Raw genomic sequence first — 18824 nt, 5'->3', positions numbered from 1 at the left:
TCCGTCCCAAAATGAGTGATAAGGTGAAAGTATAAAGCAAAAAAGGACAAAAAAGTATGTATTTTATTTTTATTTACTGTATTGCTCATATACATATATATATTTTAAAATTATTTCTCATTCTCGCTGATAATACTATACATAATTACAAGAGAAAAGATAAAAAAATCATTGAAAAACCATACACTGAAGTCAACGATGATTTTTTTTAAAATAAAAAATATTCTTAGTCTTGTTCGATAAATATTTTTATTAATAAGGTTTATATCAAAATTATATTAATATAATATTAATTTATTTATTTTCTAATACAAAATAAAAAGACTGGTTATTCAATAAAATTATAAATAATAAATTTTTTCTTCTCAATCTATTTCTCTCGTACCAAATAAGTGAAAATATGTGAGATATATTTTTATTTCAATTATGCCAAATAAATTAAAAGAAAACTATTATTCTTTCCTTCTTTCTCCCCTTTTATTTCCTCTCCCCCTTTCGCTTTCATTTTCCTCGTACTTAAATCCACGAATCATTACTTATATTCCTAAAAGAAGATGGACACATATATGTTTTATCAAATTTTGAATTTTTTTTGAAAAAAATAAATAAATATAACTTTATTCAAAATTTCAAAAGTACTCTTTAGTTAATGTAGATATTATTTATCTTTTAGTTAAAAAGCTCTAATTATTTAAATTAATCAGTTAATATTTTTAATTTTTAAATAAAAAAAGAAGGACTATTTTATATTAAATATTAATTAGTTTAGGACCGAAATGCAACCTAAAATATAGTTTGGGGCCAAAGTGTAATTTACGGTTTCTGTTTTTTCCTTCTCTGGTGTGTGTTAGTTATATAAGCGGCCACGGGACCTCGTTCTTTCCACTTGTTCTCCTTTCGCAATATTTTAGTCTTCTTCTCCGTCTTCCCTCTGCAAGTTTCCTCAAGGTGAAACGCATTTTTATTCAATTTAATAGTTGTGCGTTGCGTTTGTGATCTAGAATTCAGATTTGTTTTCTCGGATTTATTATTCGTTTCTTCTTGGTGGTGGTTGTTGTTGGGCTATTCTGATCTTAATTACTTCGGATCGATCAAGTGTTCTCTGCATGATGCACGTCGATTGTGGATTTTTTCTTGTGGTTTCTTGGTACTGGTTGATCTTTGTTCGTTCTTGAGTTCTGGGTCTCTTGCTTTTCTGTTTTCTTGATTTGCATTGTGTATTTAGTAAGTTTTTGCGGGGTGGGGTGGGGGTGGTTCATGGGTATCATTAATTGAATTGTATTTCTGATAGGCTTTGAGTTCTTATGATTGATTGATGGTGACACCTCCAAAATTAGTGGTAATTGGGTTAATTGTTAGTGGAGGCACTTGCATTTATGTGAATTGTTAAAAGTTTTTCTTGCCCTTCCTTTCTCGGGTTTAAGTTAATTGCAGCTATTGTTTAGATTTCTGAATTAATTTCTCGGTAAAGCTCCAAATTTTTCTGCGATATTTTGTATATATTAGTAATTTTTTGTGTGAGTATTGCAATATCTTAATGTTTCTACCTCCTTAGATTGTACTTCTGTTTTCGGAACAGCTAAATTTTGTTGCTAATATATGTCCCTTGAATCTCTCTTGTTGGATTCCTTTTTATTTTTTTTGTTTTTTTCTTTTTTGGGGAAATGAACTTCCATGTTTAATTCGTCCAGTCTATAGATTGACAAGGTTGGCCTGGCAATCAATTTTAATAGGGTTTACCAAAAAGAGAATCAAATTTAGAATATTGATTTCTATATTAATGAACAGGAAGCACAGATTTCAGTCATTGGCCTTGTTACTTTATAAATCAAAGTCGTATAGATTTTCTTCTTTGTTTTGAGTTGTTTTAATGCTCTCTATTTACATTGTTACAACCACAACACTAAGCAAAATACACACATGAAAACCCGAGAATAACCTTAACCAACATGAATATCATGCGTTGAGTATCACGTTTTCAGGCTGGATAGAGGCTGTGTTTTACTCTTTTTATTGTTTTATGCGTGCCGCAAATGATGAAGCAATCCGATGCGATGCTTTTTAGTTGATTTATGTTTTTCCAAATGTGTGGAACTGGCTTCAATTGTATGTGTCTTGTTCTCTGTGATCTTTGTTTTGGATTGTTCCCAAATATATTAATTACACGATCTCATTCTCTGGTTCTTATTCAATGTTTCTATCAAGATTGGGTGTTCTTTTGCTGAAATTTACAACTTCTTTTTCCTGAATTGCAGCCGGGATTGCCTGATCTTCATGAATTCAAGAAGCCCTGTCGCGTCTGCTGTTTCCTGCCAAACGGGAAACAAGAACAAGTTCCTTCTCTGGATTTTGTGCTGCTTCTTCCCACGATTTTTTGGAAGCCCTGTTGCATTAGTTAACTTCTTTCTGTTCAAGGCTATTGTTAGGTGGCCATCACCATCAGTCCTGATTTAGACTCTTGATTGGGATCATTTCCTGGAGTTTTAACTCAATCTGCCAATCTTGTTTTATCGTTGGGATCATCATGGTTTCCTCTCAATTTTCGAAATTGGCTGGGACCAACCTGCTGAAGCCTTTCAACAATCATATGCTTCTTTCTGGAGAAGCCCCTGATGTCTTTTCATTTGACCAGGTTGACTTGGATTTCTCCGATGTGTTTGGTCCTGCACCAACTCCTACGACTTTGCCTCTGATATCTGAAGAGTCCACCAATTTTGTGGTCCCAACAGCTGTGAATGATTTAGTTTATGATGAACCAGCTGTAGTATACAGCCGTTCACATTCCTTTGTTGGTCCCACAACTTGTGTAAACCAACTATCCAAGCTCGGCAAGCTCACATTGCATGAGAGAGATGACCCACTGGAACTTGTTGGGGAAGTTGATGAGGATGCTCATGAGAACTTTTCTGAATCTTCTATCGAGAAGATTATTTCGGAGCAGTCTATTAGTCAAGCTGACAGCAAATCGGAGAAGCCAATCGGGCTTGAGGACTTTGAATTTTTGAAACTTGTTGGGCAAGGTGCATTTGGGAAAGTGTACCAGGTGAGGAAGACTGGTTCGTCAGAAATCTTTGCGATGAAGGTGATGAGGAAAGATAAAATTATGGAAAAAAATCATGCTGAGTACATGAAAGCAGAGAGGGACATATTGACACAGATTGATCATCCTTTTATCGTTCAACTCAGATACTCCTTCCAGGTACTTAGTCTATTAATCTTCATGTGAATCCTTTTGCTCTTATTTTGCGAGTTCAAATTGTGGGGCTGTGACATCCCCTAATCATGGTTGGAGTTTTGGTTTAATCTAATACTTTTCTGTCAAAATTTTGCTCTCCCATTCCAGAAATTGCTTATGATTTGAATTGCTTTTCTGCTGCAGACGAAATATAGATTATACCTTGTGCTTGATTTTGTTAACGGGGGTCACCTTTTCTTTCAACTCTATCACCAAGGATTATTCAGGTATTATGATGTTTGAACAACAAAAGTTTCTCTTACATTGGATCTTGGTACTTTACATGTAGTTTTTGTTCTCAGAGAGGATTTGGGGCGTATCTATACTGCTGAGATTGTCTCTGCTGTTGCTCACCTCCATGCACATGGCATAATGCATAGGGACCTGAAACCTGAGAATATTCTTCTGGATGCAGAGGGGCATGTATGATATCTCCTTTATTCTTTCTAAATAATGATTGCTATGTTTTTATTTTTATAAATGGACTCAAATCAAGTTAATATCTCCTCCATGACGAATCAGCTTGTCCATCTGCACAGGATTGATGATGTTGCAACATCCAGCTTCTTCTGTTTTCATAAATTATATCATGATCCTTCTAGTGATCTATCTTTATAAGTTTCAGATTATCAAAGTGTGCAACAAGTTTTCAAGTTTTGCCTATTGAGTTCCTTTACTGTCCCCGCAGGCAATGCTAACTGATTTTGGTCTTGCAAAACAATTTGATGAGGAAACAAGATCCAACTCGATGTGTGGAACACTGGAGTATATGGCACCTGAAATTATTCTTGGAAAAGGCCATGACAAGGCAGCTGACTGGTGGAGTGTGGGGATTCTCTTGTACGAAATGTTGACAGGGAAGGTCAGTTTTTGGACCTTAACATTAGGCACCAAATGTTTGTTGCAAGAATTGGGAGATGCACTGTTTTCCAATTGCAGCCCCTTGAATTTTCTCTTTCTGAATATGAAGGGAAAAATTATAAATTATACTTGTCTTGATATATGTTCTTTTTTTGGGGACTCTACTCAGCCACTTATTCCTTTTACTTGTACAAAGAGAACAAGATTAACCCCACCTGCACGCTTATCCCTCATTTCGTGGTTACTTGAGAAGATTATATTTTGACATTCTCTATTAACAATCAATCTAAATTCTTTAATTCTATATTGTTATATTTTCTCTTTTAGCCAAAAGTAACTTCATGGTTATGCATTTGCAGCCACCTTTTGTTGGTGGAAATCGACAAAAGATTCAACAGAAGATACTGAAGGACAAACTCAAGCTGCCAGCATTTTTGTCCAGTGATGCTCATTCTCTATTAAAAGGGGTAATGTTGTTCTCATTCATCTGTTACATTCAAGGTTGTGTAGGTGGCTGTTTATTCTCACCTAATCAGTAACATTAGGTACCTTTATTCTCAGTCTTTTAAACAAAATTATATGCGGACATTTTCGATCTCGGTAAAAGTCTACTTGGGAAAGCCATGATTGCCTGTGAATTATTGGACTCTTAAGGAGTTGTGAACTTTGCATCTTTATAACTCTCAAGTTATTGTCCTTTTCTGTTATCTTTCGTCTCGAGTGAAGTATAACAATCCCGAAGGGCTGATCATTTTCTTTTTAATGCCTGCTTCAGCTGCTTCAGAAGGATGCGAGCAAGCGGATTGGAAGTGGGCCAAGAGGCAGTGATGAGATTAAAGGCCACAAGTGGTTCAAGTCCATCAACTGGAAGAAATTGGAGGCTCGAGAAATTCAGCCAAGCTTCCTTCCTCAAGTGGCAGGAAAGCACTGCGTTGCCAACTTTGATGAGCGGTGGACCAAAATGCCCCTGCTAGACTCCCCAGCCTCAAGCCCAAAATTTGCGGAGAACCCCTTCAAAGGGTTCAGTTATGTGAGGCCTGCAGGCCAGTTTCTGCAGGTGAATTGACCACACTGCAAACTGTGTGTGTAGAGACTAGACAGATCAAATGTTTTTTCCTGTTATCTCCATCTTTTGATCTCTAGATGGACAAAAGTGCAATTCTCTTTAGTTTGTTTGTTTGATTGGAATAGGACTATGGTGCCGGCTGTCTCATCAATTGTGTTTTAAGGTTACTGTTGATTGATTCTTCGGTCATTTTCCATAACAATTTGCATAGTATATCAACTGCAGAACTAATTCACAGTTATCAAACTTAAAACATTCTCAGAAACAGATCGACTGCAATGTCATCTATAGACTACAATTAAGACCATGCTCTTTCCCTTTTGCAAATTACTCAAACCTCCTTTGATGTTCTATTACTCGAAATGTGGGTATATAATTTTTGTTTATCTATATCAACTCGTGACATTTAGATTTATTTTCCTTTTCAATTTGAAAGATGAAAAGAATATAGTCAGTAGTTCCATTAGCTCTCATGAGAGGGAGATCATTGCAACTAACTTCTTTAAATCTTAGACTTCAAGGTTGTAAGGATGCTCTTATTAACATCATTCTACTGCTCAAAACTACCTCTGCCTGAATAGGGCCCTTTCATGAAGAAGAATGTTCTTTAAATACAAGGAAAATAATAGCACTCCTTTCATGGCCTTAAAGATAAATAAAACCACATTGGAAGTAGAAGCCAAGCCTAAAACCTGGCAATTCATCCCAAGAATCCATAAATTCTTAGAATAAATCAAGGTGTCTGCACACTGGAATCCTTTGACCTGTTATCCTCAGACGACGGCCTGTTCTCAAGTTCAGATTGTCGAATATCCTCAATCATCCGGACAACCTCATCCATACTCGGCCTCATATCCGGCACCTTTGCCACACAGGCCAGAGCAATCTGCAGCATCTGCACCATCTCTTCTTCAATGTTCTGGTACTTCATTAGCTCCACGTCGAATACTTCGGCCGTCCACTCCTCCCGAACAACGGAGCGGACCCACCTCGGTAGATCAACAACATCATCGTACCCCGTGTATTGGATGGGAGATTTTCCAGTAAGCATCTCAAGTAGGACGACACCAAAACTGTATACATCTGCTTTTTGGCTCACTTTTCGTGTTTCAATCACTTCTGGAGCTCGGTAACCAGCAACTCGGTATTTGATGGGTATGTAGTTCATCATGGGACTCAAGCCGAAGTCGGAAACACAACCATCAAGACTTGCATTTAGGAGTATGTTTGAGGATTTTATGTTTCCATGAGTGTGTTTAGCACCACCCTCTGAGTGGATGTGGGCTAGCCCCCTTGCAGCTCCAAGTGCAATGTTTAGCCTGGTGTCCCAATCCAGTGGAGTTCGTCCAATGCCCTTGTTACCTGTCGTTGTTAGGATATCGCAGAACAAATTGTTAAACATTTTGCAAAAGAACAAGAAATAAAATCAAATGCAAGATACAGATTTTAGGTGATTCAGAAAAATCTCCTATGTTCATACCGTGCAAAGCTGCAGAGAGACTGCTTGCGGGCATGTATTCGTAAACGAGAAGCTTCTCATCCTTGGAAAAATAGTAAGCAAGCAGAGGGACGACATTAGGATGTCGACCAACTCTGTTCACGATCTCCATTTGCTGTTCAAATTCCTTCTTTCCAGTCCCAACTTCCTTCAGTCGTTTCACTACGACTGTTGTTGCTTCATCCAAGATGGCCTTGTATGCCGTACCATAGCTCCCCTTGCCAAGAACCTCAGCCGATGCCCTTAACAAGTCCTCTAGATCAAAGCTGAATGAACATCCTTCAAAGAAAACCAGCTTGTTCTTCTCAGCTCCTTGTACTCCACTTCCAAAATCCTCAGACTTCAAATTCTCATTCTTTCCACCGGTGGAGGCCTTAGCTATGATCAATGTAGTTCCACCACCACCTTTCTTCTTCGTACATCGGAACAGAACGGCTAAGAATAGGAGAAGCAGAAGAGAAGCACTACCAATGGCTATAGCAATGATAGCTCCTAAACTGAGTTTTCTTGAATTTGAATGAGAGATCACAGTAGAAGAACTGCTTTCTGGTGTAGGAGAAGGAGATAATGCAGAGCAATAAGGCAAAGGCGGGCCACATAAATGAGTGTTTCCGATGAACGAAGAAACGGGAAACTTCTGCAGGGAGAATGGAATCGAGCCATTCAACAAGTTGTGGCTCAAATTCAGAAGCTCTAGCCTTGGGAGATCAAGATTTGGGACACCTCCCGAAAGTGAATTGAACTGGAGGTTCAACACAGTTAGTCGCTTCAAACTTTCGACTGAGGACGGGATCTCTCCAGTGAAAGAGTTGAAGGACAAATCAATTATACTGAGTCGAGGTGAGAGTGAAACAGGAGTAGCACCTGAGAAGTTATTGTTTTGAAGGAAGACGGACTGAAGGGACGGAATAGAAAGTATGTCAGATGGAAGTTCTCCGTTCAGACGGTTGGATCGTAGACTCAGGACTCTAAGAGCATCTAGTTTCCCTATTGTATCAGCCGGGATAGGGCCGTAGAGCCCAAAAGCAGGGAGATGGATCCCATTGACTCTAGTTCTATCCTTTGTGCAAGTTATGCCAATCCAAGAAGTGCAGATTGAGTTGGTAGATTCCCAGTTGAGTTTCCGAACATGTGGAACTGCAGCCGCAAAATCGAGTAGAGCCCTTGCGTCGGTGTTAAGATCACAATTGACGGGCTGAAGAAAAACTGCTAGCAGCAGAAAGAGACAAGTAACTGCTGCCAATTTAAACCAGAGTTTCATTGGAGTTTTTGAGCAGATGGCAGCCAGACAAACAGCTTTCAAGTTGGCTGATATTGTACTTGAAGGTTCTGCTAAGAACAAGAATGGCCAAGAAATCCAGAATTAGCAAGAAAAGCACTCAAATGGAAAGGAATCATGAAAGTGAGACAACTGAATTATGTTCCCTTTCTTTAGCAGAAATCACAAGAAAAAAACTGAATTGGGAAGAAAATTTAACTGAGCCAAAGACAGCATAATTGTGAATTTGAATCATTATACTCACCAAGAGTTTGAATTTGCCACCATGTATGCTTGTTCGTGTTTGAAAACAAGGAGGCAAAATTTAAAAATGAAAAGGCAAATCAACCAGCCTAAATCATTGCTAGATTGACATCAGTTCCATGCTTAAATAATACTATGGTTTTTCAAGAAATGAAGTTGAATTACCTCAATTTGCTCTCTCTAAAGGTCCTATAATTGCCTTAGCCAGAAAGCAAGTCCATTAGAGGAACCGAATGCCCGAAAATGAAGTTCAACTTTTGATATTTAAATGATAATTTTCACACTAATGTCTCCCACTCGTTTAGCAAAAAAGTCCTACTTTTAAAGAAAGCCAAATCACTGAGTTTCATTTTGGAACTATTTCAGTTTACAACCACAGCTTAAGTGAAACAAATTCTTCGAAACACGATTATCTGCTCGATCAAAATTTTACCTAAAAGTTAATAATGTCAAAACTTACAGAGTGAACTAAACAAGTGCAGCTAAGAGAGTAGAAAAAAGGCTCTTACACTGACAGACTTGTGAATGAAGAGTTCCGCAAGAAATTGGTAAAGAGGAAAGTAAATCAACTACAGACTGATTTGAGGCCCTTTATTTTAAAAAAGTTGAAAAGTTAAAAAAGCGTAGTATTCTTGATTGGCTTTCTTTATAGTGGAAAAGCAAAGTTCACTTTATTATACTTCAAATCGGTTGGATTTTATACTATATCAGCAATGCAACATGTAGAAGTCTCATAGCCATTGTGGAAGCAATCCACATATAAAAAAAAAGCTGAGAAATCAGTAAGAATCAAGAATCCACACCTGAAAGATGAATAAAGATGCACAATAAAGAAAGCAAAAGCAAAAGCTCAAATGTCATTTTGTTATACTAAAGAGAAGGTATACTATGCTAGAAAAAGTGGCCTATCCATGTTCTCCAGCATTAGGCATTGTCTGCAGTTAGATTGAACCAAACAGACCTCACATCTTTGCTTCAGAACAAACTTTAAGTAGCGAAAGATTGGGAATTAACATATGAACAAAGAGTTAATCAGATAAGGGAATTGGATGCTTCTGTTCACTCAAATAAACAAGAAGAAAGAATCAAAAGAGAGAACACATTGTAAAATAAATATTACTCCATCAGTGATGATCTGCATGTAAAAGAAAAGGGCTTCTCTCTCTCTCTCTCTCACACACACACACACAATCACAAGCACTGGGCAAGAACAAGAATTACATCTTAGATGGAATGATTCTTAGACCAAGAGCAGTAAGTCAGCATCAGCACACAAAAACATGAAAACTTGCCCACAAAAGGAATTAATAACAAAATGAGACTTACAAATGGGAGAGAGGCAAACAAGAAATCTAAAATCAAGTCTTGTGCAAGAAGTAGCCTTCAACTACTCAAAGGGTCTCCCAAGAACAACGCAGGCCCACTTTCGCAAGAATTCATGTATACGTATCTAGCAAGAAAGGGTCTAGATTTGTACCTGGGCTTCAACCAAGAAATGCCGAAATTTGAAATACAGAGCCCTCAACGGTATACTACGGCAGACAGGGGAATTTAGAGGTCATTAAATTTTCATTAATGGCTCATAATAATCTGCTATTTCTATCATTCATTAATCAACTTAATAAAATCTGAGTTGGGTTTTTGTTACTGGTTCGTTTTTCATGTAGCAAGAAAGTCGGCCACCAACGTTAATTAATGCATTTATAACCAACCATTTGTGGTTAGAGGTCAGCTCTTTTTCCATTGTTTTTGGACAGAAATCCGACTGGCATGCAGCACCAAAACCTACAATATTTGCTTGTTTGTGTGTCCGTGGACTGTGTATGAGAAGACAGACTGCATGAGTGACGGAGAGACTGAAAATTCTTTTCCGATACAAGAAAATTCAAATGATTTAGGATGTAAGAATATTTACATACCGTCCACTGACGCAGTCTGGATAAATTGGGTCAACAATCTTCTTACAAGAACTGGCATTTTAATAAGGAAGTCAAAATTTATTAGCCATAATTATATTCACATTTTCAAATTTATGATTTGTATATATAATTTATTTTTGTTTTTTTTATATAATTAAAAAAAACCAACCTTACAGTTGAAAAACGAAAGTAGTTTATGTAATAATAATAGAAGATGTACGTATAAATTTTTAAAAATTAAAATGTTTTGTATATAATGAGTATGTAAAAATTATAAATAATTTAGGTAAATAAATTATACGTTAAGAGGCCTAAATATAATTATACAAATTCATTATTGTAATTTGTGCGAAAGTACTGTTACCGTTGCACTAACTTATATAAAGTCTTATTGAAATTATGTACTTTTGGACTTATATTTTCACATGAGAAGTCTTTTTCTTATTTATAATTTTAGCACAAAAGAGGCTTTTACCATTTTGTTTTTATGTTATTGTATCCTATTTTGACAATATAATTCAGAGTAAATTACAACAAGATCCTCTAAAGTTTAACATAATTACAATTATTCTTTCACTATTTGAAAATTATCAATACATCCTTTATTCTACCAATCGTCTAACAATTAACCCAATAATTTTCGTTAGGTTTTCATCATTTTTTATGGTGAACTAACTAAAATGTCATTTTAAAATTATAATTTTACTTATTTTTTAGAATTATTTGAAAAAAAAATTTATAGACTAAATTGACTTTTTTTTTTTTTGCAATTTTTTCAAAATGTTCTATCCACCTTATCCGATTTTTTTTAAATAATTTTCTACTTTTTTCCTTTAAAAATACAATACAAGCAAAGTTGACAATTTCAGGTTTCAATTTAAGGATTATATGATTTCATCTAACATCAAGGGAATTTTTAAGTTTTTACATAACAAGGTGATATTTCTAATTTTGTAAAATTTTGGAGGAGCTCGTTGTAATTTATTTTTGGATAAATCTTAGAACCCGATGAAATGGGGCATAAAGAATTTTTAATTTGATAGAAAGGATTTTAGGCCCATTACATGGACAGAGCTTACATGAAGCCCGTAAAGGAAAATCCGGCCCAATATTTCCACGCACGTCTCACGTGGACCATAAATAAATCAAACCAGTTTTCTCCACATTAAAGTCGCGGTTGAGAAGTTTGCTTTATGTCAAGACGAATAACACGACTTTAAGTAGAATTGGACAAATTTGAGTTAACAGTACAAGAGGGCCAATATATACACATAGTCATCTTCTGATTGAGAATTTGTTGTAGTTCTTTGCTTCAATGGCTCTCTTCACTCCGAGCTTTTCTTTCAAAATTTCCGCCTCAAGTAGTCCTCGACGCTGTCGTTTTGTGAAGGCCCGACGCAGCTTCACGCTGAGGGCCGCCGTCGCTGTCGAGTCCCCTTCATTCTCCTCCGCCGATCGCGACGGCGCTCCGAAGCTCCTGCTTGAAGTCAAAGACCTGTCTGCCGTAATTGCCGAGTCCAAACAGCCTATTCTGAAAGGCGTTAATCTCACCGTTCACGAAGGCGAGGTGCTTAATTTCACTAATCAGTCAGAGTAAACCATTCTTTTTTATGGGACCTCTGAGGGGTCGAAGTGTGGATTTTGTCACTATTATGGCAGATAAAGAGATAGGAGTATGCGTGATAAGATTTCGTTTTTGTCAATTTCATCTACTTAGCTTTATGCGTCTTGTTGAGCAACTGGGTAAAGAGTAATTTATATTGCAAGTGTATTTGTTTGCATGAATCTAGAAGCTTGGAGTGGAAAATAATGATAAGCGTGTTCGAATTGATCTTATTAATGGACTCTTAATTGTAGAATGCCTACAGTACCTTTTTTGCTTTTTTGCCTTCTAATATTGGTGCTGGATTTGAAAGGTTCATGCTGTGATGGGGAAAAATGGGTCTGGAAAGAGTACCTTCGCGAAGGTCAGTGCTTTACTGCTTTGTTTTGGTTTCTGAAGCCATGATTGATTTCTCAGTAAATGTAGTCTTCTAGTCGAACTTGAGCTCACGTTTGACTTGTTTAATTATTTCATTCAACAAATGTGAGCTTTTTATGAGCATGCTAAAATATTTTTTATTGTGGTAAACAATCAAGCTTCAGCCTAAGCAAGCTCGAAGAGATGCAAGTTGTGATTGCATAAAACATGGCTTAGTTGAGAATGTAACTATGGGGGTGCAACATAATAGTGCAATGATCAACTAGCCTATTCAAGAAAGTGGGGTTTCTGATTTTTTAGCATTTATATCTCTTCATTCAAAACAAATAATGCTAAGAGAAACACTTTACTTGATGCTTATATTGTATTATTAAAGGAATGCCCATGCTTCTTCGTCAAATAAAATTACTATTTGAAACAAAAGCAGCCAAAACAGACATTTTGCTTTAGTTTCTCCTGTGATAATCTTTGCACTTCTTTACTGTGCTGAAAGTTAATAAAGAATTGGGTTCTCTCAGTAACATCTCTTAAAAGGAGAAAAGAGACTGATATGTAGTTGTTTGGTCATATTTTATGTCCATGATCTATAATTGCAGGCTTTCCGCAATTTTTACCACGTTATCAATATGCTTTTATGTTTTTTAGTTGGTCTATCATTGCTGAATTTATTTTTACAGGTATGCATTTCAATTGTGTGAAGACAAGTTGTCTCTTAGTTGAACTTGTATGTGATGGTTCGGTTTTCTTAGGTCCTTGTTGGTCATCCAGATTATGAAATTACAGGAGGCAGTATAACATATAAAGGACAAGATTTGCTTGAGATGGAACCTGAGGAAAGAGCTCTAGCTGGATTGTTTATGAGCTTTCAGTCTCCAGTTGAAATTCCTGGAGTTAGCAATATTGACTTTTTGAATATGGCCTACAATGCTCGAAGGAGAAAACTTGGATTACCTGAGCTTGGACCAATTGAGGTAGTTATTCCTGCTGCTTCTTATTTCATCTTTTACCTTTGTGTTTCTACCTGTTATCCATTGTTATCCTGATGATTATTTCGGAGAACTCTGAATGATGTCGGAGATATTAATTTGTGAAATAATGTTCAACCCCACTAAGAACAAAGTAAATGCAAGTAATGTTCTAGAAACATTAACAATAATGTTGCTGTTTCCTCTAAAGGGGTTAAAGAAAAATGAAATCAAAAGTTTCTGATGTCTAATAACGTATAAAATCTTTAATATATCATGCACTCCTCTCTGTTACTTAATTTTGTCTCTAATTTGTATCTATCAGCATTTGTGCCCATAAACTTTACTATGCCAGGTCGGTCTATCCCCTCACCTTTCTCATTTTGGGGAGAAAAGTCTGTTGCTGTTGAGTTTGAAGTATACATTAGGCCAATGTTCTTTTTAACCTCACAATGGCATTCGTTGTTGCAGTTCTATGGCTATGTGGCACCGAAGCTAGAAATTGTGAATATGAAGATAGATTTTTTGAACAGAAATGTCAATGAAGGATTCAGTGGTGGAGAAAGGAAGCGCAATGAGATTTTACAACTTGCGGTATATAACTCTTTAACACCTCAAGAATAGTTTTCATTATTTGTGATTAGAATACTGTCTCTGAGGATGCTTATACAGACGTGGAAAGTTTTGTGCTCTATCTGTTTGAAGTGAGATTGAATAGGAGCTGAGAGGTTTTCCTTGAGATCTTTGTTGTTGTAATAGTTAAACCAACTATCTCAACCCCCAACTTCCGCAGACAACCTTTGATCTTGATCTGGTGGATCAGGAACTTAGAATGGTACATGCTCAAAGGAAAATCCTGATCATGCCGGCAGAGAAAAGTCCAATAGGTTTATTGAAAATGAATCCTTATTTTGGATGCTTTAACCAACTTGAGTCATGCCAGCAACAACATGAGCATTTGTATCCTACAGCAAACTGCTCTTGTTAATGTTACTTCTTAAAGATTGCAATTTTCTTATGTTTTTGCTACTGTTTGGATAGAGAATAAAAATGCCTGTCTCTTTCCTTTCTTCTCTTTGAAAAAAAGTGGCAGTTTCACATTTGCAAATGGCACTTACAGATTTTACCTTCTATGTTGTATTTTTCTAAATGGGATGTGACATCTCTGATGCTATTAAAGTGTGTTAAGATTCATGTTGGAGTTGACAAAAGTATGCACTAAAAGCTTTTCTTTTTCACAGGTTCTTGGTGCAGAATTATCAATATTGGATGAAATTGATTCTGGTTTAGATGTTGATGCTCTTCGAGATGTAGCAAAAGCAGTTAATGGACTTCTGACTCCAAATAATTCAGTTTTGATGATCACCCACTATTTACGCCTTCTGGAATTCATAAAACCGACCTATATCCACATCATGGTAAGAAAGCCATATTGCAGAAAGAAAGTAAGTTAGCAAGTGTTTATTTATACTGGATTATCATGGAGAAGAATCTGGTCTCTTGAAGTTCTATCTTTTCCATCGTTAATTTTATATTTTCAATTCATTCTTTGCCCTTGTAAAAATGTGCGTCTCTGAATAATAATGTGCCACTAAAGCTTGCTCTCAAGCCGGAGTACTTCTCTGTGCTAAAAATTGTTTGGTAATATGCACAAATTTCCATATGCAGGAGAATGGCAGAATAGTGAAGACTGGAGATATTTCCATAGCTGAAATTCTTGAGAGAGAAGGCTACAAGGCAATATCTAATACATAGATAGCACCCCATGTTTGACTCAGTAGACCCTTCCACCGACTACCTATATTATTGGCACTAAAGGCAGCAATTGAAGATGCGATTCTGAATTTCTCTTTTGAGATTGAAAATCAAGTTTCACAAGGGGACTTGCGAATTGATCAATTTGTGGATGATGAGGTAGAACAGTGTAGTATAACTGTTCCTGTCCATAGGGCTATAGCTGTACAGTTGGATGGTGGTCCATGTTTCTGGAACTGGTCTCCTTTTCCGAACTTATCTATCTCTTTGTATGGTTACTGTAACGGCGTTGAGTATCTTTTGTTGCTAATAAACAAGTTTTGGTCGAATCATGAACTCTTCACTGGTACGTGTCCCGGTTTTAGTGAAATAGTTAAACTGGATCATCCCCAGTCGAACTGATTTTTGTCCCTTTAGGAGAGTTCCTTTTCTTATTATGCTTTTATATGCATTTAGGAATTTGTTTAGAGAAACTACTCCATTACACAGGTTGAGGTTGCGTTTTGCAAACATTAAGATTAGGCTCTTTCGAACTTCTACTCCAAAGTAAACTATCTTAGAGAATTCTATTTAAAAAAGAAAATAGCTTAGAGAATTTGCTAGTTGACTTTTTGCTTTTGAGTTGAAAACAGCTCCTTCGATCGTCAATTAATTCAGCAACATGGTAATGGAATAATCTACAAAAGATCTCGTTAAGCCAAAATGAACTCCATGATGGTTGAACAGAAGAAGAAACGGTAAAGTTATCCTCAGGATTGTATGATCCCACATGTCTGTGAGGTGCTTATGATCTGTTGAAAGTTGTGTTAGAAAGTACAGTCAGGCAGCCCGCCAAGAAATTCCTACAAACCTTGCAAAAAGATTACAACATGAACACAAGGTGCTAATGTAGCAGCTACAATTGATTCCGGAAGTCAAAACTTTGAGGTTGCAAGGACAAAAGAGGGAATGGCAAAGTGAGTTATACAAACTCAACAAAGCAACTAAGAGTTCCCTTTTTCAAGCTTTTCAACTTCTTCCCGGTGCCTTCTTTCAGCTTCTTGAAGTTCCCTTGCAGCGTCTTCCTCATCTTCCATTGCATCACGAGCTTCAAACTCCTTAGTTGCCGCCAATGCTTTGACAACTGGATCCCGTAGTTCAGAAATTAGGCCACCACCAATCTTGTACTCTTCTTCATCCCCAATCAAGAACAGGCGTTGATCGGGTCCACTTGCCATTGGAATATCCACTGCCAACAGTTTCATATCATACTGCAGAATATGGAAATTAAGTGAATATAAGGACAAGCGGAACATTTCTTCTTTCCAATTAAACCTTAAATCTCAACCTATAGGTGACGCCATCCTTCAACTCAAGCCATTTGAAAGGAAAAACCATGAAGAAATACAGATGGAAATTACTGACATATAAGATGCATAAACTATAATGTGCAGGAGTCTATTTCACTAAGCCTGCTTTCCTTTTAGAGAAATAGACTTAGCTGTAAACCTCAAACACAGATCCCCTGGTTCACTGAACAAATAGAGACGCGGGGACGGTGAACCTTGATGATCACACTTAACATGACAAACCAACAAAATCGACATTCCTCCTGCAAGCAAAGTGCACTATGTTTGCCTAAAGGTCACATTGAGCAGAATAAATGGAAACCATATTACTTAAATTGCTATAATCCCCAGTAACTAGCATATTTGTATGCAGGCAAGAAAGTACAATGACAGGAAGGTATTCACTGGATAGCTAAAAACATCACTTCAACTAAGAAAACCAGAAGCACATGGCACCAAAAAAAAAACCTGGCCTTTCTTCTTCTTGACTTCAACGCTGACCAACCCCTTTCTTTCTGAACCTCGTATAGGGAAAATAAGAAAACACCTTTTGCTTCTTAAACTTGGCTGGAAATTTTTCAGGGTGACACCTCCTCCCGACATGACGTATGCTCTCAAGTCAGTTCCCGTGAGAGGCGCGCCCATGACTTCAAGAATACCTGCTGATGTATTTAGTTTCCTCATGGCCATTCTGTAAACTTTATCCGGATTGATTGTGTACTTTGAACGAAAGTACAAGCCCTAGACACGTTAAAAACATATTGTGAGTCGTACATGTGATTGTTTGATTGAAAAAATAAAGAGAAAAGGCTAGCAAAAACGTAATAGCACTTGATTCCAACTGTCAGCTTTATGGAACAGAAGGAAGGAAAGAGTGGAGACTTCAAGTTTAGATTTTATAACTAGAGTCAGAAGAGGAAGGGCTGGACAATGGGAAGAACAATGAATGAACGCTACCAACATATCCTGAAAGAAGGCGAACTTAGCCATCACCATTTTCATTTGAGCAACAGATGCAGCAAAGCTTTCAGAACATATCAACTCCCAAACAAATTATAGTGTATTCATAGCAAAAATCAAGTGGATGAGTAGAGGAACAGGGCTAAAATGCTTATAACTAGGTGCAAATTGATCAGCATCCTATTATAGGTTAACTATGGTATGAAGTATGAATGATTAAGCTACTGCATGTTTTGTATGGGTAAACTACCATATAACCAATCGAAGAACTTATACTAGTTCACTAGGAGGGAATACATGGACAAATCACAACCCCAATTGCTGCAACTAGTTTCATTTGTGCAACCATTCAATCCAGATCACATGACCGCCAACATGCTGGAAACTCACCCATTTGAAACTACTTATTAACACTTCATCCAGACATTAGCAGCTTAACAACCCATTGTTATATTTCTTTCTTCACCATCAATCAAATCATTAATAAAAAATCAATCATCCATCCACAAAAACACAACTGAAAACACATGTATAAACCAGAAACTATACTACAGCAAGGAACAACTCACAGTAAAGGCGACGATAGCGGATGAAAGTGCTAGAAAGCCATACTTGGCCATACCCTCAGAGAAACCAATAAAGGTATTGGCAATGCCAAACAAGACACGCCACAGCAAAATGCACACCACAACCCCACCTGCCCCCAGCACCGCCAGATAATTTCTCTTCCAGAACGCCTCAATCTGCAGCCCAACAGCCTCCCTATACCGTGCAAATGTATTTTTAACAGCCAAAGAAGGATTTTCAACCACTTTTTTGGCGAAATTCTTAGAACCCATCTCAAAATTCTTAAATGAAAAGTACCTAAAACCCAGACTACTCGGTAAGAATTTGACCTGTGGGTCTAATTTTCCAAAAATCCCTGGAATATTGGCTGATGACGACAAATGAGTTCTTTGGGAATTCGTTGGCAGCCAAGAAGAAAAGGTGCGGTTCTGTATAATTTTAGGATTGTCGGCGATGAAATGGGAAATCGCACTGCTGGTGGGATTACCACTCGTCGAGGGTTTTGATGCAATGTGATGAAAATACCTGACGATAAATCTCGACGATGAGGGTTTTGCCATTGTTTATCGCTTGCTATTGATAAATTCTAACTGGGCTTTTGGAGTTGACTGAGAATTAGATTCACGGATGTCACAAACTCGAGATGATTCAATCACCTGCTCGAACGAATCAATCAAACCAGTTTCTTGAAATGAAGTCTACTGATTAATATACAGGAGAGAAAAAGCTTCTACTGTGATGCTGTATGTATTGAGGCAGATTACTGTGAGTACTGTATCTGTATGTATAATTTTGGTTTAGTTCCACTTTTGGCCCTGGAGATCATGTTCTTTTGGTTTTAGATAATTTTGTTTTTCTTTTGCCATATAAATCTATATATATATTTAGATGAGAATAAAATTAGCACATCTCTAATTATCTATACTAATATATAAGATAAAGATTTTTTTCCTCATAAACGTAAGTTATGATACTGCAACATCAATTTTATTTTTATGACCGTAATATTTTTAAATTGATTTTCTTTTGTTTCTTATTTGTTGTTTTTTTTTTTTTTAGAATTGTGATAGATTGGTTTATATATATTTTTATTATTTATAATATATTTTAAATTTTAAAATATTATTTTAAATAAGAACATTGTGTTATAATAATTAATTTTTTATT

The 18824-nt window shown here is 36.7% G+C and overlaps 4 protein-coding genes across 11 annotated transcripts; 2 read left to right on the top strand and 2 right to left on the bottom strand.

Annotated features, from left to right (window-relative positions):
- Positions 1-835: 835 nt before the first annotated feature.
- On the top strand, positions 836-5340 carry LOC105166965 (serine/threonine-protein kinase AtPK2/AtPK19). Of its 2 annotated transcripts, none has more exons than XM_011086499.3 (7): positions 836-948; positions 2256-3199; positions 3380-3462; positions 3538-3658; positions 3924-4097; positions 4456-4563; positions 4872-5340. In XM_011086499.3, the coding sequence occupies exons 2-7, from the start codon at positions 2525-2527 to the stop codon at positions 5160-5162; spliced, it is 1452 nt and encodes a 483-aa protein (XP_011084801.1). In that variant the 5' UTR covers positions 836-948; positions 2256-2524; the 3' UTR covers positions 5163-5340. The 2 variants fall into 2 exon arrangements, with proteins under 2 accessions (XP_011084801.1, XP_011084802.1); XM_011086500.3 differs by lacking the exon at positions 836-948 and adding an exon at positions 999-1147.
- A 306-nt stretch (positions 5341-5646) lies between these two features.
- Positions 5647-9647, bottom strand: LOC105166963 (putative inactive receptor kinase At5g58300). Of its 6 annotated transcripts, none has more exons than XM_011086489.3 (3): positions 9509-9647; positions 6643-7989; positions 5647-6524 (listed from the first exon to the last, which is right to left on the bottom strand). In XM_011086489.3, the coding sequence occupies exons 2-3, from the start codon at positions 7919-7921 to the stop codon at positions 5896-5898; spliced, it is 1908 nt and encodes a 635-aa protein (XP_011084791.1). In that variant the 5' UTR covers positions 7922-7989; positions 9509-9647; the 3' UTR covers positions 5647-5895. The 6 variants fall into 6 exon arrangements, with proteins under 6 accessions (XP_011084791.1, XP_011084793.1, XP_011084795.1 ...); XM_011086491.3 differs by lacking the exon at positions 9509-9647 and adding an exon at positions 8692-8821; XM_011086493.3 differs by lacking the exon at positions 9509-9647 and adding an exon at positions 8348-8643 and having other exon boundaries at positions 6643-7992.
- A 1736-nt stretch (positions 9648-11383) lies between these two features.
- NAP7 (non-intrinsic ABC protein 7) lies at positions 11384-15131 on the top strand. Its single transcript, XM_011086487.3, has 6 exons — positions 11384-11668; positions 12018-12068; positions 12832-13053; positions 13519-13641; positions 14289-14465; positions 14716-15131. The coding sequence occupies exons 1-6, from the start codon at positions 11417-11419 to the stop codon at positions 14800-14802; spliced, it is 912 nt and encodes a 303-aa protein (XP_011084789.1). The 5' UTR covers positions 11384-11416; the 3' UTR covers positions 14803-15131.
- Positions 15132-15557: 426 nt separating this feature from the next.
- Positions 15558-18441, bottom strand: LOC105166961 (uncharacterized). Of its 2 annotated transcripts, XM_020695379.2 has the most exons (4): positions 17955-18441; positions 17660-17852; positions 16599-16871; positions 15558-16052 (listed from the first exon to the last, which is right to left on the bottom strand). In XM_020695379.2, the coding sequence occupies exons 1-4, from the start codon at positions 18215-18217 to the stop codon at positions 15786-15788; spliced, it is 996 nt and encodes a 331-aa protein (XP_020551038.1). In that variant the 5' UTR covers positions 18218-18441; the 3' UTR covers positions 15558-15785. The 2 variants fall into 2 exon arrangements, with proteins under 2 accessions (XP_020551038.1, XP_011084788.1); XM_011086486.3 differs by having other exon boundaries at positions 17660-18441.
- Between the last annotated feature and the right edge of the window lie 383 nt (positions 18442-18824).

Source organism: Sesamum indicum, linkage group LG7 (genome assembly GCF_026168435.1).
Source record: "Sesamum indicum cultivar Baizhima isolate 11 linkage group LG7, ASM2616843v1, whole genome shotgun sequence".
Classification (NCBI taxonomy): Eukaryota; Viridiplantae; Streptophyta; class Magnoliopsida; order Lamiales; family Pedaliaceae; genus Sesamum; species Sesamum indicum.
The sequence above is the reverse complement of the archived record's forward strand: the minus strand, read 5'-3'. Positions and strand labels throughout refer to the sequence as shown.

Bases quoted from the DNA above. Each gene is read 5' to 3' on its own strand.
- NAP7 (XM_011086487.3), top strand. From the start codon at position 11,417: ATGGCTCTCTTCACTCCGAGCTTTTCTTTCAAAATTTCCGCCTCAAGT. The intron at 11,669-12,017 runs GTGCTTAATTTC...TGGATTTGAAAG, and splicing joins TCACCGTTCACGAAGGCGAG to GTTCATGCTGTGATGGGGAA. The intron at 14,466-14,715 runs GTAAGAAAGCCA...TTCCATATGCAG, and splicing joins CGACCTATATCCACATCATG to GAGAATGGCAGAATAGTGAA.
- LOC105166963 (XM_011086489.3), bottom strand. From the start codon at position 7,921: ATGAAACTCTGGTTTAAATTGGCAGCAGTTACTTGTCTCTTTCTGCTG. The intron at 6,525-6,642 runs GTATGAACATAG...TAACAACGACAG, and splicing joins TCTCTCTGCAGCTTTGCACG to GTAACAAGGGCATTGGACGA.
- LOC105166961 (XM_011086486.3), bottom strand. From the start codon at position 18,217: ATGGCAAAACCCTCATCGTCGAGATTTATCGTCAGGTATTTTCATCAC. The intron at 16,872-17,659 runs GTGAGTTGTTCC...TAACGTGTCTAG, and splicing joins CCGCTATCGTCGCCTTTACT to GGCTTGTACTTTCGTTCAAA. The intron at 16,053-16,598 runs GTTTTTTTTTTG...CATATTCTGCAG, and splicing joins TCAAGAAGAAGAAAGGCCAG to TATGATATGAAACTGTTGGC.
- LOC105166965 (XM_011086499.3), top strand. From the start codon at position 2,525: ATGGTTTCCTCTCAATTTTCGAAATTGGCTGGGACCAACCTGCTGAAG. The intron at 3,463-3,537 runs GTATTATGATGT...TTTTGTTCTCAG, and splicing joins TATCACCAAGGATTATTCAG to AGAGGATTTGGGGCGTATCT. The intron at 3,659-3,923 runs GTATGATATCTC...CTGTCCCCGCAG, and splicing joins TTCTGGATGCAGAGGGGCAT to GCAATGCTAACTGATTTTGG.